Source organism: Protopterus annectens, chromosome 1.part1 (assembly GCF_019279795.1).
Source record: "Protopterus annectens isolate FY-2018-M chromosome 1.part1, PAN1.0, whole genome shotgun sequence".
NCBI classification, from domain to species: domain Eukaryota; kingdom Metazoa; phylum Chordata; order Ceratodontiformes; family Protopteridae; genus Protopterus; species Protopterus annectens.
Genome location: NC_056726.1, coordinates 1,035,627,913 through 1,035,641,439, shown reverse-complemented (window position 1 = coordinate 1,035,641,439; position 13,527 = coordinate 1,035,627,913). Strand labels below are relative to the sequence as shown.

The 13,527-nt window shown below is 43.8% G+C and overlaps 1 protein-coding gene across 1 annotated transcript in view; it reads left to right on the top strand.

Annotated features, from left to right (window-relative positions):
* The window catches only part of LOC122815307 (deleted in malignant brain tumors 1 protein-like), a 567,314-nt gene that overhangs the window by 514,520 nt on the left and 39,267 nt on the right, over nucleotides 1-13,527 (top strand). The window contains 1 exon segment of the mRNA XM_044087692.1: nucleotides 9,977-9,997. Coding sequence (XP_043943627.1) covers nucleotides 9,977-9,997 — 21 coding nt within the window.

Below are 13,527 nucleotides of genomic sequence, written 5' to 3'. Positions count from 1 at the left end.
CTTCTTGCCTCCTGCCTTTTTCCTACTATTTTATCTTTCATACTCCTTCTACTTCTGTACCCTTCTGAGCTTTAACTATTATCTATATGGCTTTTGCCTTATTGCATAACCGTTATGTTTTAGGTAGAATTGCTTTGAAACCGACAGTACATTGTGTATGACTTTAAACTGTTTGAGTTCCTTAAATGTATGTTGATTTAATTAACAAGCTGGTTTATATTTCTATTATTTTGGATGTCTGTATTAACAACTTGTCTGTCTGCCTTTATTATGTTATGTGTGGAGCTTTTCTCCCCAGGCCTCTACTGAAAATGGACATATATCCAGCTAGACTATCTCGGTCAACAAATGTAAACTAATAACAATAAATAAATATGGAATCTTACCTGCACGCTCGGTGTCTTGCTGCTGTGTGGATCCAACCTCCATCATGATGCACGACTGATGCTGTTGTTGTTCTGGGGCTGGATCCACAACACTTAGCAGTAGCCCCTCCTGTCTGGTGAGGGGGGATGTGTGGCCACCCCCCACCTGTGGCAACCTGTTGCCTGCGGATATCTGCAGCACGCTGGCGGACATTTATAATCAAATCACTGCAGTGATGTCTCACCTGCTCATATGTCCTATCATGCATGCCAATCATTTATCCTGCTAACAAGATTTTGCCACAGTGCAGACCTCTCCTGCTGATTCTGAGTGGTGCGTGAAAACAGGATGGCATAGTCATGCACCAGGCTCTGGTGGATCACTTTATCCTCTGCAGCAGAGTATGCGGGGTTCCTTTTCGGAGCCATGTTCCCCTGGAAAAGTACACAAACAGGTTATCAGCATAGTATCTCAGCAATACATGGTACACATTCTATACAGGGAGTATTAAATTGTACTTATTACTGCTTGGTTGTAACTTGATTAAAGTGTAGCTATCATTCTAAGTCATTTGGATTAAGCACTTGGCCTTCAGACCAGTTGTTTTACATTAGGGAGGTTTGTGGCAAGCACTGTGGTGGCAGGACACATAGCTTTCATCCTTCGAAGTTGGGAACTGCTGATTGAGAGCCCAGTGTCCAAGTGTATTAGTTCTGGTATAGCCAGTTGGCCTTCAGGCCAGTTATTTAACATTAACAAGGTTTGTGGTCTGCACTCTTGTGTGAGAATAGGCTGTACTCTGCCATTCATAGCTGAGAACGTCTGGTTTCAGGTTTATAGTGCCTGCATATTTGAGCTGTATCTTACTGACATTGGTACACCTTGTTTGCTGTAGCAAACACTACATCCAAGCCTCCTGAATCTAGCTTTGTTTATATGCTTGTTATTTGTTAGCTTGTTATTTCACTGGTACGCTACTTCCACATAATACACAGCTTCTCAGCACTTCTGTGACTCACTACTGATATCTGCATTGCTTACTGTACGTATTTCCTTGTTACACATGACAGCAAGTGACTGCTTGTCATTGTTGCATTTACTTAATTGTAACACATTGCACTTAAGTTACCTGGCACTTGCTCACTGAAGCTATTATATCAGTCAGCAGTAGTAGGTAATATCAGTACACCCTCACTCCCCACTGGACCTTGTTTTCAATTATTACGGAATTCACAATAGTATTCTAGCATGTCCAAAGGTCAGTTGTCAGTCTCCTCCCAGTCCAGCTGGTGGTGTGGTAATCCAGAGGCAATGTTATAACAGCTGCATGTACACAGACAACCCCTCCTCCTAACAACAAATTCAAACACATGTGAGTGATGCAACCATATACCAAACTGGAGGCTAGGCTCTCTCTACTCAATACTGACATAACCAGTCAGGTGGAGAAGGAAACCACACTCACTACACTTCCAGTCTCACATAGACCTACCACGACAGCAAAACTAACACATGATCACACATAAACATACTCGTAGGCTCAGACTACAGGTCTGCCTACGCAGCAGAGACCTCCAAAGCGGACACCCAAGCAACCACTACCACAGAAACAAACATGTGCAACACATATCTCACAAAGCCAATGTGCTGAACACTCACAGCCCTTAACAGTAAACAACACACCTCATACACCTGTACTAGGTGCCTCTATCATCAGGCACACTGACATCACGTTCACCAGGCTTAACGAGGAGAGGGTCACAGTGTGCAGCCTGTCGGGCACTACGACCCGCCACATAACACAAACACTCAAGTAACTCCAAGGCAAGTACAGGTATGACTCACTCAATGTCCATGCTAGTGTGAATGACCTGACACATACCTCCCTGGACTACATGACATGAGACAGTAAGGAGCTCTCTGAGCATGTAGCCCAAGACAGTGTGACCCTGACCTTGAGTAGCATCTTACCCTCACCAAGAATGATGCCACAATATCAAGGCAAGATGATCCCTTCCAACAACTGACTGACGTACTGGTGTCATTCACAGGTAAGCCAATGCCTGTCATCTTGGGGTGGTATGCTGTACAAGCCACAATGCTTTGCTAGGGACAGCTTGCACCTGTCACCCCTGGACTTTTGGATTTTGGCAGAGGCTATTGCTACATCCATAGTGCCTTTATTAGGCAAGGCTCATAAGGCAAACCCACATCCATTCGTATCACAAAGGATGAGGAAGTAAGAGTGATGCTACTCAACACCAGAAGTCTAGACCTCTGGGTACACGCACTCAAAACCCTACTTAGCATTATGGACATCGATATCTGTGCAGTAACAGAAACCTGTTTCAGGTTTCCCAGGAGCACACCAGCACTACCAAGTTATACCTGTTACCATTCTTGTCAGCCCCAACACTTGGACCAGACAACAAAGGAGAGGTAGTATCAATATTCAACGCAGATTCCCACACCTCCACATTGGTGGCAAAGTACCACATAGGTGTTAAGCCATTGAGTACAGAAGACGTAATTGGGGACCTGGGGAACAAACTTGATAGCAATCTGTCATTTGTCAACCACATGGCCAACGTGGATTGAAAGACATGTTATACAGCCCAGCTAATCATGAGGGATTCACATGTACGGCAGGGGAGGTCATTGTGCCTCTTTACTCATCCATCATCAGGCCTATAATTGCGTACAATGCACCTTTTGGGATGTACCTAACCAGACACCTACAGCAACTGGTAAAGGCCAACAGTACCTCATCAAGAGGATCAAGGGCTCAAACAGATGCCATATGCTGCCCAGTTAAAGGAAATCCAGCTGGACTCAGTGGCATACTGCCTGTTCAGAGGCAATCTGTGCCTGCCATATACAGCCATGTCCAACCCAGAAGTAATGAACATGCTGCACCTCGGGAAATCAAAGTCCCATACAGCCACACACTCAGGAGACCTGAACCTCAGCACTGACATAAATAGGACATGCTGGAGGGGCATATTCCTAACCCAGAGGCTCCCTTCACTCTGTAATGAACTCACACTACAGGTTAGGCAGAGTCCCTCATTGACTCTCTTCCATAGAAATCTGGATGAGTGGATGGAGATCATAGTTGTACCCCGGGTATCACTTCTATGTTACTGTTAGACAGAGGCACAGTATACTAATGTCGGAAAAGGGCATAGCAGCATAAATTGTAATTGGGTGGCGAAAGACAAACACATTCTACTAGGCTTATCAATGCCCTAGGGCAAATAGCCTAGTATGAACCTATGAACCTATGTGTACTGCTATAGTACTTCTGCCATATGTTGCATGTGTGTGTGTTGTGGGGGATTCACAGGTAATGGCCAGATATTTCTGCACAGGCGACACATCTGAAACACTCTGGGTGTTCATCCCTACATACTGTATGTGTGTTGCCATCCAACCCTGTGATGTGGACACACATTACTCAGCCTGGATATACATATCCCAACAACACCACAAGCACAGTACACTACCTTGCTATGTATGCATGTAATTACACAGTTATTCACTAGTTAGGACTGTGATGCTATCCATGCAGCCCATTGGGCCAGTGGAAGCCACAACACACACTGCTGGCCCCTTTGCAAAAGCTTACCACAGACATCCCACATAGTGCATGTACTGTGCACACACATATCTAACCCAGACCGTATGCACACCACTTATTTATCCTGTCCAGTGGACTACAGATACAGGCACATTGTATAACAATAGCAGGAGGCTACTGCAGCACAGGCAGATTCACATAAAGGCAAGGCATCTGTGGTCATCAGTGTTAGGATGCTTCACATTCACCAAATGCACAGATATTGGCAACATTGTTGCAGACAGTTTAGGTGCAGGTACCCCCCCATTCTCCTACACAAGTGGAATTAGTTATCACAGATGACTGTAACCTCCCTATCATCTCACATGTCCAGGTGAGGGCCACCCTCAACAGTGCAGAACACATAGCATCACTGTTACAAAATGGTATCCCTGGATGTGTGCTGCATTCACCCCTGGAGGATAGAGCACCACATTACAGACTGATATTAATCCCTGGCCATACTACAGGATATGTACCCAAACAGTGCCATACATACACAGTGGTCCCACACCAATGAGGAGTAACCTCTACTGACCCTGGGAACTACTGCATCATATGCACAACTGGCCTTGTGTTCTAAGCTATGGAAGTTTTAAGTATGGGCAACATGTACAGCAATATTACATATGTATATATTTCAGGACTATGTACACACAACCTATCTCATGGACATACCTATAGATAGTGAACTATGATACATTTGGGGGTGTCACAGTGAACACAGTATTAACCTGCTACTTTGTATTACCTGTGTTTGTGGCAGCTGTTGCTGTGTCAGTGGTGCTGCTTGCTGCTTGCTGTTTGCTGCTGCTGCTGCTGGTTTTGCTGCTGGCTGTCTTTATATTTTTTATTTCTCTCTCTATCTCTTTCTCTCTTTCTCAGTAGGTTTTGTGCAATGACTGTATTGCATGTGTGGAGTGTGGGTACTGGATGCTTTTGTAGGTATCTGCATAGGTCCATGGCTTGCACCTGTCACCCTTAGGCTTCCGGATATTGGCAAAGGCTCTTGCCACCCCCATAGTGCCTTTTTTAGGCAAGGCTCAAATTCTAAACCTACCACCCTACAACACAAAAAAGTAAAAAAACTAAGGGTAATGCTGCTCAATGCCAGAAGTCTCAATCTCAAGATGCACGCACTCGAGGCCCTTCTCAGTATGGAGAACATCGATGTCTGTGCTGTGACAGAAACCTGGTTCAAGGCTCCTGAGAGCACCCCAGCACTAGCAGGTTTCACCTCATATCATGCATTCCGGCCCCAAAATCCGGACAACACTAAGAAAGGAGGGTGTCCATATTCATAAAGGACACCCACACCTCAAGGTTGGTGGCAACGCCACGATGCATCGGAGACCATCCAGGTGCAATTAACCATAGGCAAGACTGCTCTGCAATTTGTAGCATGTTACAGGCCACCCTCTCAAACTCAGGAACCTCACATGGCCTTCCTGAAAACAATGGAGGGGATAAATGTATCTCCAAACACCATCATACTAGGTGACTTCAACTACCCTAATATAGACTGGGAATACTACTCAAGCCCAAACACTCTAGCCCAAAGGTTCCTGGAGTTCATAAACTCAAATGCCATGGAACAACTAGTCACCATCCCCACAAGAAGAGAAAACATACTTGATCTCATCATCACGAACATGGGATCACAATGTTCAACACCGGAAGTATACCCCTCACTGGTGAGATCAGATCATAAACTAATCTCGCTGGAGCTCCTCATCCTGCCCCCACCTGAAATAAAAAAGACCACAGTGAAAAACTTCTCAAAAGCCGACTTCACACTTCTAAAAACTAGTGTGGTCTCCTTTAAGGCCCCTGAGCCAGTGGTAAACATTACTCAAACCGCTGAATCACTTACAAATGCCTTCTACCAGCACCTACAGGACTGCATGGATCAGGCAATCCCAAACAAAACTAAGACTCTTTGTACCAAAGGCAAGCGTCCAGTCTGGTGGACCCCAGCCATAAACAAGCTCTACAACAAAAGGAGGAAGCTACTACAAGATAGAGCAAAATCCTTGAAAGGTAAGACACCTTTGATCATTATAAGTAAAAAACTAAGAGCTCTCATAAAATCATCCAAGGCAAATTTTGAGAGAAAAATCGCCAAGGACTCAAAAGACAATCATAAGGCCTTCTTTAGCTATGTTAGAAACCTAGGAGGAAACTCCCAGATATGCTCAGAATTAGTTCAAAATGATGTGAAGATTACTGAACCTACACACATTGCCAACATACTGGCTGACAGGTTTAGTGCAAACTTCTCCCCCCCCCCCAAAAGGAGAGATATCTATTCCAGAGGATTGTAGCCCCCCAAACATCTCCCAACGCCCAGGTGAGAACTGCTCTCTCCAAAGCAAAAAACACAGCATCCATGGGACCGGATGGTGTCCCCGGCTGTGTGCTTCACGAACTCAATGAGGAATTAAACCCGCAGTTAGGACAGCTGTTTAATCTTAGCCTCACCTCAGGATACGTACCCAAGGAGTGGCGCACGGCGACTGTGGTCCCACTTCACAAGGGCAGTGCCTCCACCGACCCTGGAAATTACCGTCCCATTAGCTTGACAAGCCTTATCTGCAAAGCCATGGAGAGGATCATAATGGAACTCATAAATAAAGACATAGGGAACTTGCAGACTTTGGATCCAACCCAGTTTGGCTTTGTCAAAGGCAGATCATGCCTTTTAAACTTGGTTGACTTTTTCGAGACAGTCACCAAGGCCATTGATGAGGGAAAGGCAGTCCATACAGCCTACCTTGACCTGGCAAAGGCCTTCACACAATACCCCACTCAGGTATCATCAAAAACTCATCAGCTTGAATGTAAACCCATACATCACAAGATGGGTTGCAAACTGGCTAAGTGACAGAACCCACAGGGTCAGAGTTGCTGGAGCCATGTCAGACTCAAAGCCTGTCACAAGTGGTGTCCCACAGGGCTCAGTCCTGGGTCCACTCTTGTTCGGCATCTACTCTTCTGAAGTACAAGCAAACACAGGAGGGTTATGGCTGACAAAGTTTGCAAATGACTGCAAACTGCGCCATAGTAAAACACATCTGACACAGATATCCTTCAGAAGGGCCTCACAGAAACGGATAACTGGTGCCAGAGCCATGGCCTAAAGTTAAATGCCAAGAAATGCATAGTCATACCCTTCGAAAAACAAGGTTACCCTAGCTACCATATAGGTGGCAATCCACTGAGCACAGAAGAAGTCATCAGGGATCTGGGGACCCAGGTTGACAGTAGCCTTTCGCTTGACACTCATGTTGCTAAAGTAGTTAGGAAAACCTTCTACATTGCCCACCTGATCATGAAGGATTCACATCTAGATCAAGGGAGGTCATCGTCCCCTGTACTCATCACTCATTAGACCTATGATTGAGTACAATGCCCAATTCGAATGTATCTGACCCGACACCTGCAGCAGCTGGAAAGGCCCCAAAAGTTCCTCACCAAAAGGATAAAGGGTCTCAAAAATATGTCTTATGCTGCCCGACTGAAAGAACTCCAGCTCTATTCAGTCTCATACCGCTTGCTCAGAGGTGACCTGTGCCTGACATATAAGGCCATGTCAAACCCTGATTTGATGAATATGCTTCACCTCAAACAATCTAGATCCCTCAGAACCACAAGGGCGGGAGACTTAAACCTTGACACGGTTATTAATAGAACGTGCTGGAGGGACAGATTCATCACCCAGAGACTCCCTATGCTGTGGAACAAAATCCCGGTACATGTGAGGCAGAGCACCTCGCTGGCCTTGCTCAAGAGGAATCTTGACCAATGGATGGGGGATCAGAGATATACCCCAGGGATTACTTCAGTGTCACTGCTTGACAGAGGCACAGCAAAATAATAGGCATAGTTTTATTCAAACTAAAGGGGTGGCGAAAGCCAAATAACTATGGGCTAGGCTTATAAATGCCCTTGGGCAGATAGCCTAGTATGAACTTATGAACCTATGAACCTATGATGGCCTCTGCACTAATTGTAAGGCAGCATTTGCTAATTGCATGCAGCCAGTAGTGTACTGATTGCATGTCTCACTGTGATTTCAGGACAGTGCTATAAAAGGGTATGTGAGATAGGCGTTGCCTTTTCAGATTGTAAGAGCGTGGACCATGCTGGTATGCTGTTGACAGTGTTCTGTGAGTGTGAAGGTTAGTACGTCTCTCATGCTTCATGCTGTGTTGTAAATTCAGGTTGCTGCATTTCTCTCGCCTGTTCCCTGTAGTGAGTGTGTATGCATACTGACACCTACGACTATATTTCATATGTATTGCTATATATACATATATATATATATATATATGTGTACATATACATACTTTCATATATGTACATTAGCTGACAATATTGGGTACAAGCTAACAATTTGCAGGGCTGTTTCTGTTAACACTACACTAGTATGGGAATCCAGTAATTGGGACAGTAAAAGTCTGTCTGACATGCTTAGGGTAGTACACATACTATTTTGCCTTTATCTTCATTCCTACTATTACATGTTCCACTTATTTAGCACTATATTCCTGTATGAGAGTCATGGCTTACTGGTAGGTCATACAGACTAGTGTTACAATGGTCTTGTGGTAGGGCCTACTAGTATGCTTATATTTTGCTTTCAAATTGAGTATAGGGCCTATCAATCAAAGTGCTGGGGGCACCTTTAAGCAGTTAAAGGGGTTAGTAGGTCTCACAGGAGTCAGGCTGTGTTGCAGATTCTGGTTGCTGCATTTATCTTCACTGTTTCCTGTAGTGAGTGTGTATGGATACCGACACCTACCACTATATTTCATATTAATATATATATATATATATATATATATATATATATATATATATATATATATATATATATATGTGTGTACATATACATACTTTCATATATGTACATTACCTTACATTATTATGTACAAGCTAACAATTAGCAGGGCTGTTACTGTTAACACTAAACTAGTATGGGAATACAGTTGTTCTGGCATTACAAATCTACCTGACATGCTTTGGGTAGTACACATCCTATATTACCTGTATATTGATTCCTACTATTACATGTTATATTTATTTCAGCACTATGTTCTTGTATGAGAGTCATGGCTTAGTGGTAGGTCTTACAGGCTAGTGTTACCAAGGTTTTGGGTTTGGAACTGACAGTAGGAATTTTTTTTCTTTCAAACTGAGTATAGGACCTGTCAATCAAAGTGCTGAAGGCACCTTTACGCAGTTAAAAGGGTTATTAAGTCTCACAGGAATCAGGCTGTGTTGTAGATTGTGGTTGCTGCATTTATTTTCACTGTTTCCTGTAGTGAGTGTGTGAATACTGACACCTACCACTATATTTCACATGTATTAATATATATATATATATATATATATATATATATATATATATATATATATGTGTGTGTGTGTGTGTACATATAATACTTTCATATATGAACATTACCTTACATTATTATGTACAAGCTAACAATTAGCAGGGCTGTTTCTGTGAACACTAAACTGGTATGGGAATCCAGTAATTCAGGCATTAAAATCTACCTGACATGCTTTGGGTAGTACACATCCTATATTGCCTTTATATTGATTCCTACTATTACATGTTATATTTATTTTAGCACTATGCTCTTGTATGCGAGTCATGGCTTAGTGGTAGGTCATACAAACTAGTGTTATCAGGGTCCTGTGTTCAAGACTGACAGTGGGAATTTATTTTTCTTTCGAAATGAGTACAGGACCTGTCAATCAAAAGTGCCAAAGGCACTTTTAAGCACTTAAAACCAGGTCTGCGCTCATTTGCGCGGAGCTCACGCATGCGCACTAGCGGTGAGCTCCGCACACACAAGTGCACACCCGCGCTATTTTCTTTAAAAGAAAAGAAAAAGGGGTGACAGGAAAGTGGTGAAAAAAGGGTCACAAAGAGGGTAAGACAGTAGGGAAACAAGCTTGGTATTTGCAGGAAGGATGTAGGTGAGGCCCATAGCTGCCCATGTCTTTCTCAGCAACAGCTGTGCATTTGTATGCAATTTGGTGTGACATTTGGAACCTTCCACCCCTGAGAGAGGTGTCAGGACAACATTAATACCTGTTGTACAGCCAATTGTAGTTAACAGTTTCGATGTCCAGCGGACATGTGTGCAACATGGACAGCTATGTATGGGGCGTAATTTTTTTGTGGGTACAGAGTGCCCTTTTTTTTGTTTTTTTATCAGGTGAGAGTGGTATGTCAGGTGAGGTAGTCAGTATAGCTGGGGAGGTAGGTTAACAGACAAGACAGACAAGACGCATACAGGGGCGGTGTATGACACATGTGGGGGGTTACACAATTGACGGGGACGGAGGTTGGGATATCCAAGACACATGAGCCCACAGATGGCAACAGTGGAACTGATATCCCCACCCATAGGCAGTTGCCACTGTTCCTTCACAGCCCAGGATTGGATCTCCCTTCGCACCACAGACCGGACACCTTGGAGGGTGAGTGGACGTGCTCCTCCGGCCACGCTTGCAGAGGGGGACGGGCCCCATCCCCTGCAGCGCTTCCACCCGAAGGTGGCACAGGGCCAACGGAGGAGGGTCCGGCCTGGGCACTAGTGCCAGGTGCACTCGCCAGCTGAGGTGGGAGAGGTGGGTCCGCTGGGACCTGCCTTCCCAAGCGTTCTAGGTTTGTGTGTATGTTATGTTAGTTTGGGTTAGTGGCATATTATTCCATTCAAATTAGTTGTAACAGCATGCATTGGCATTCCCATTAAACAAACACCCAGATATTAGCACCATTGAACAACGGGCATATCAATATCACATGCATTATTTGAATGGAAATACACAATCAAACAACATGCAGGGTTGATTAATGGCAACAGGCCATCAGGTTTGCATGTATGACCAGGGCACATGCAACAACAGACATGCATATATTTTTGAAACAGGACAAATGTCCATGGTTAATGAAATGTTCACATACCATTATTTAGTGGGTTTTTTAATTTGCAATTATAGGGTGGGGTGGAGAAAGAAAATGATGACACATTCATAAATTATACATTGATATACATTTGTAATAGAAACACAATTAACTTGTGGGTGATACTTTCCAAATGATTTTTACTTGACTGTCATGCTAGACCTGTTACAGATACATCACTATCCTAGTTATTTTGAATTTGATCAGATACATCATCCTGCTACACTTTGATGACAGGGCAGGGGACAACTATGGATGTTTAGTATGTCAGACAATCATTCATTCTATCTGCAAATTGCTGACTGTGATCACCATATACAGATTTTGGCCTGAACATTCAAGAGTCAGACACACTGAAATCAGTTTGGGATGTTAACTTTTAATTCCCACATGCATTTAGTTCTGTAGAACCACACTGAAACTTATATATTCAGGTGTTATTACTAATTTATTCATTGATACATGACCCTTTCTGTCACTCTCACACATCCTGCAATTTCACAGTTCAGGTTGGTACTTCTAGGCTTTGTTCACATATTAGACCTGTGGGGATTCCAACACTTTCAAGCAGCCTCACCTCTGTCATGATTCAGCATTTCAACAGGGGATATATCTCACATGTGATTACCTCAGATTCTGAAGCTGTACTCTTGAGACTACTGCAGGTTATACTGCATTTAATTAATGGTGGGACATCTGTATTACAGCACTATTTATTTCTATCACTTATATTTCCAATTTCACTTGCATACTGATGAACTTGTTGCAGCCATACTTGCAGACTTTTACTTGCTGCTTGCACATTCTATTACTTTTAAGCAATACACTGCAGTGCTCTGCTACATGCCACACTATAATATTTATTTACAACTACTAGGTGGGGTTACTAACCTGCATGGTGGCACAGCCGCACCAGTCTGCGGTCATGTGTCTGTCGATTCATAGACCAGACACCTGCAGCTGTAATACAAAACAAGTAATATTGGGATACACATCTCCATGGTATCAGCTAGTTGAATTCCTTACATACATAAGTAAAATGTAACTTACTCAGTAGTGGGGCTTTGGGCATATCCCGGGCCTCCTGGATCCATTGGGTCAACTGGTCTTGCTTACGTCGCTTCAGGTCCGCATGGTGGTGACGGACCTGCTCACCAGTGCGTGGAATCCCAGTAGCACTAGTAAGATCATGAGCCAACTGGTCCCATGCTTCCGCCCTGTACGCTCCCCATGAGACCTGGCCCTGCATGAGTTGGGCCTCATGATGGTGAACTAGGAGCCAGACCATGTATCTGGACTCCTCAACGCCCCACCGCTGTGCTCGAAAGCAATGTCCCTCCCCTACTCCACTCATTCTGCCTGCAGGTGTATTCTACAATCGTTTATGCTGTGTATTCCCACCTATGGGGCTTATATATGCCGATTTTCCCGCACATTTCTATGATTGGCCAGTTTAGAATTGTATCTACTTCACAGACACTGCTTTATCATGCTCCGTTTTGGATTACATCCTATATATATGCTATTTCTGCATTTCTAAGTACTGCTGTTATGGCTTAGTGGTTTAGTACCTTGACTCTAGTCCATGGTATCCTGGGTTCGAATCTGACCACTGAATTTTAATTTTTATGACTGTCTGGAAATGACTTCAGGACCTGTCAATCAAACATGCCAAAAGCACTTTTAAGCACTTAAAACCTGGTCTGCGCTCGTTTGCGCAGAGCTCACGATACGCGCCCGGTTAGCTTGTGGGCACGTCGCGCAAACGGTGTGCGCTGGGTTACAACTTAATTGGCTAGTAACACACATGTTAAACTAAGCACAGCTAGTTGCACACAGTTTGAGCTTGTTAAACCAGTGCTTAGCTCTGAGCAAGCAATTTGCAGATTGTGAAACGCTACTTAGCTACGGGCACTCTGTCTCACTGCAGTTTAGCTTTCAGTACATTTCTAACGATTTGTATTCTTGTATTACTTGGAAATATATGCTCCATTTCATTCCATTTTACAAAAGGAAATACTTTTACAGTTGTACAATACTGTCAGGGGCCTTTTTAGTGCTTATTTACAAAAAAAAAAAATGTTGTTGTGTGGGCTCGAACCTTGCCTGCCTGCTCTTAAGCCGACAACTCTACCGCTATGCTATTACTTCTTGGCTTACTTTGCATATTTAGTTCTTATATCCTTTTCCACTGACTGCTAACTGCAGTTGCGCTAGTAGCACACCCGCGTACACAAGCGCACACAGTAGCAAACATTTACGGGGTTTAAAAAAAATTAAACAGTTTTTATTTTCATTTTATAACATCTGTTCACTCTTTACATTGCTGGTCTGTGGGGTCATGTATTGTGTAGTGTGTTTAATCACATTTCCATGGCCTTCCTCGTGGCTGTTTACTTTCAGCCGTTATAGTCTTCCGGGGGCGTGTCCGCATGCAGGGCTTAGCCAACGGACACGCCCCCTTCTGTCTTACACGGACCGTGTAAGAGTTACAGTGTGATTCAGCATGCCTCATGCACCTCATGCATATGCATGACATGCTGACATCACACCATTT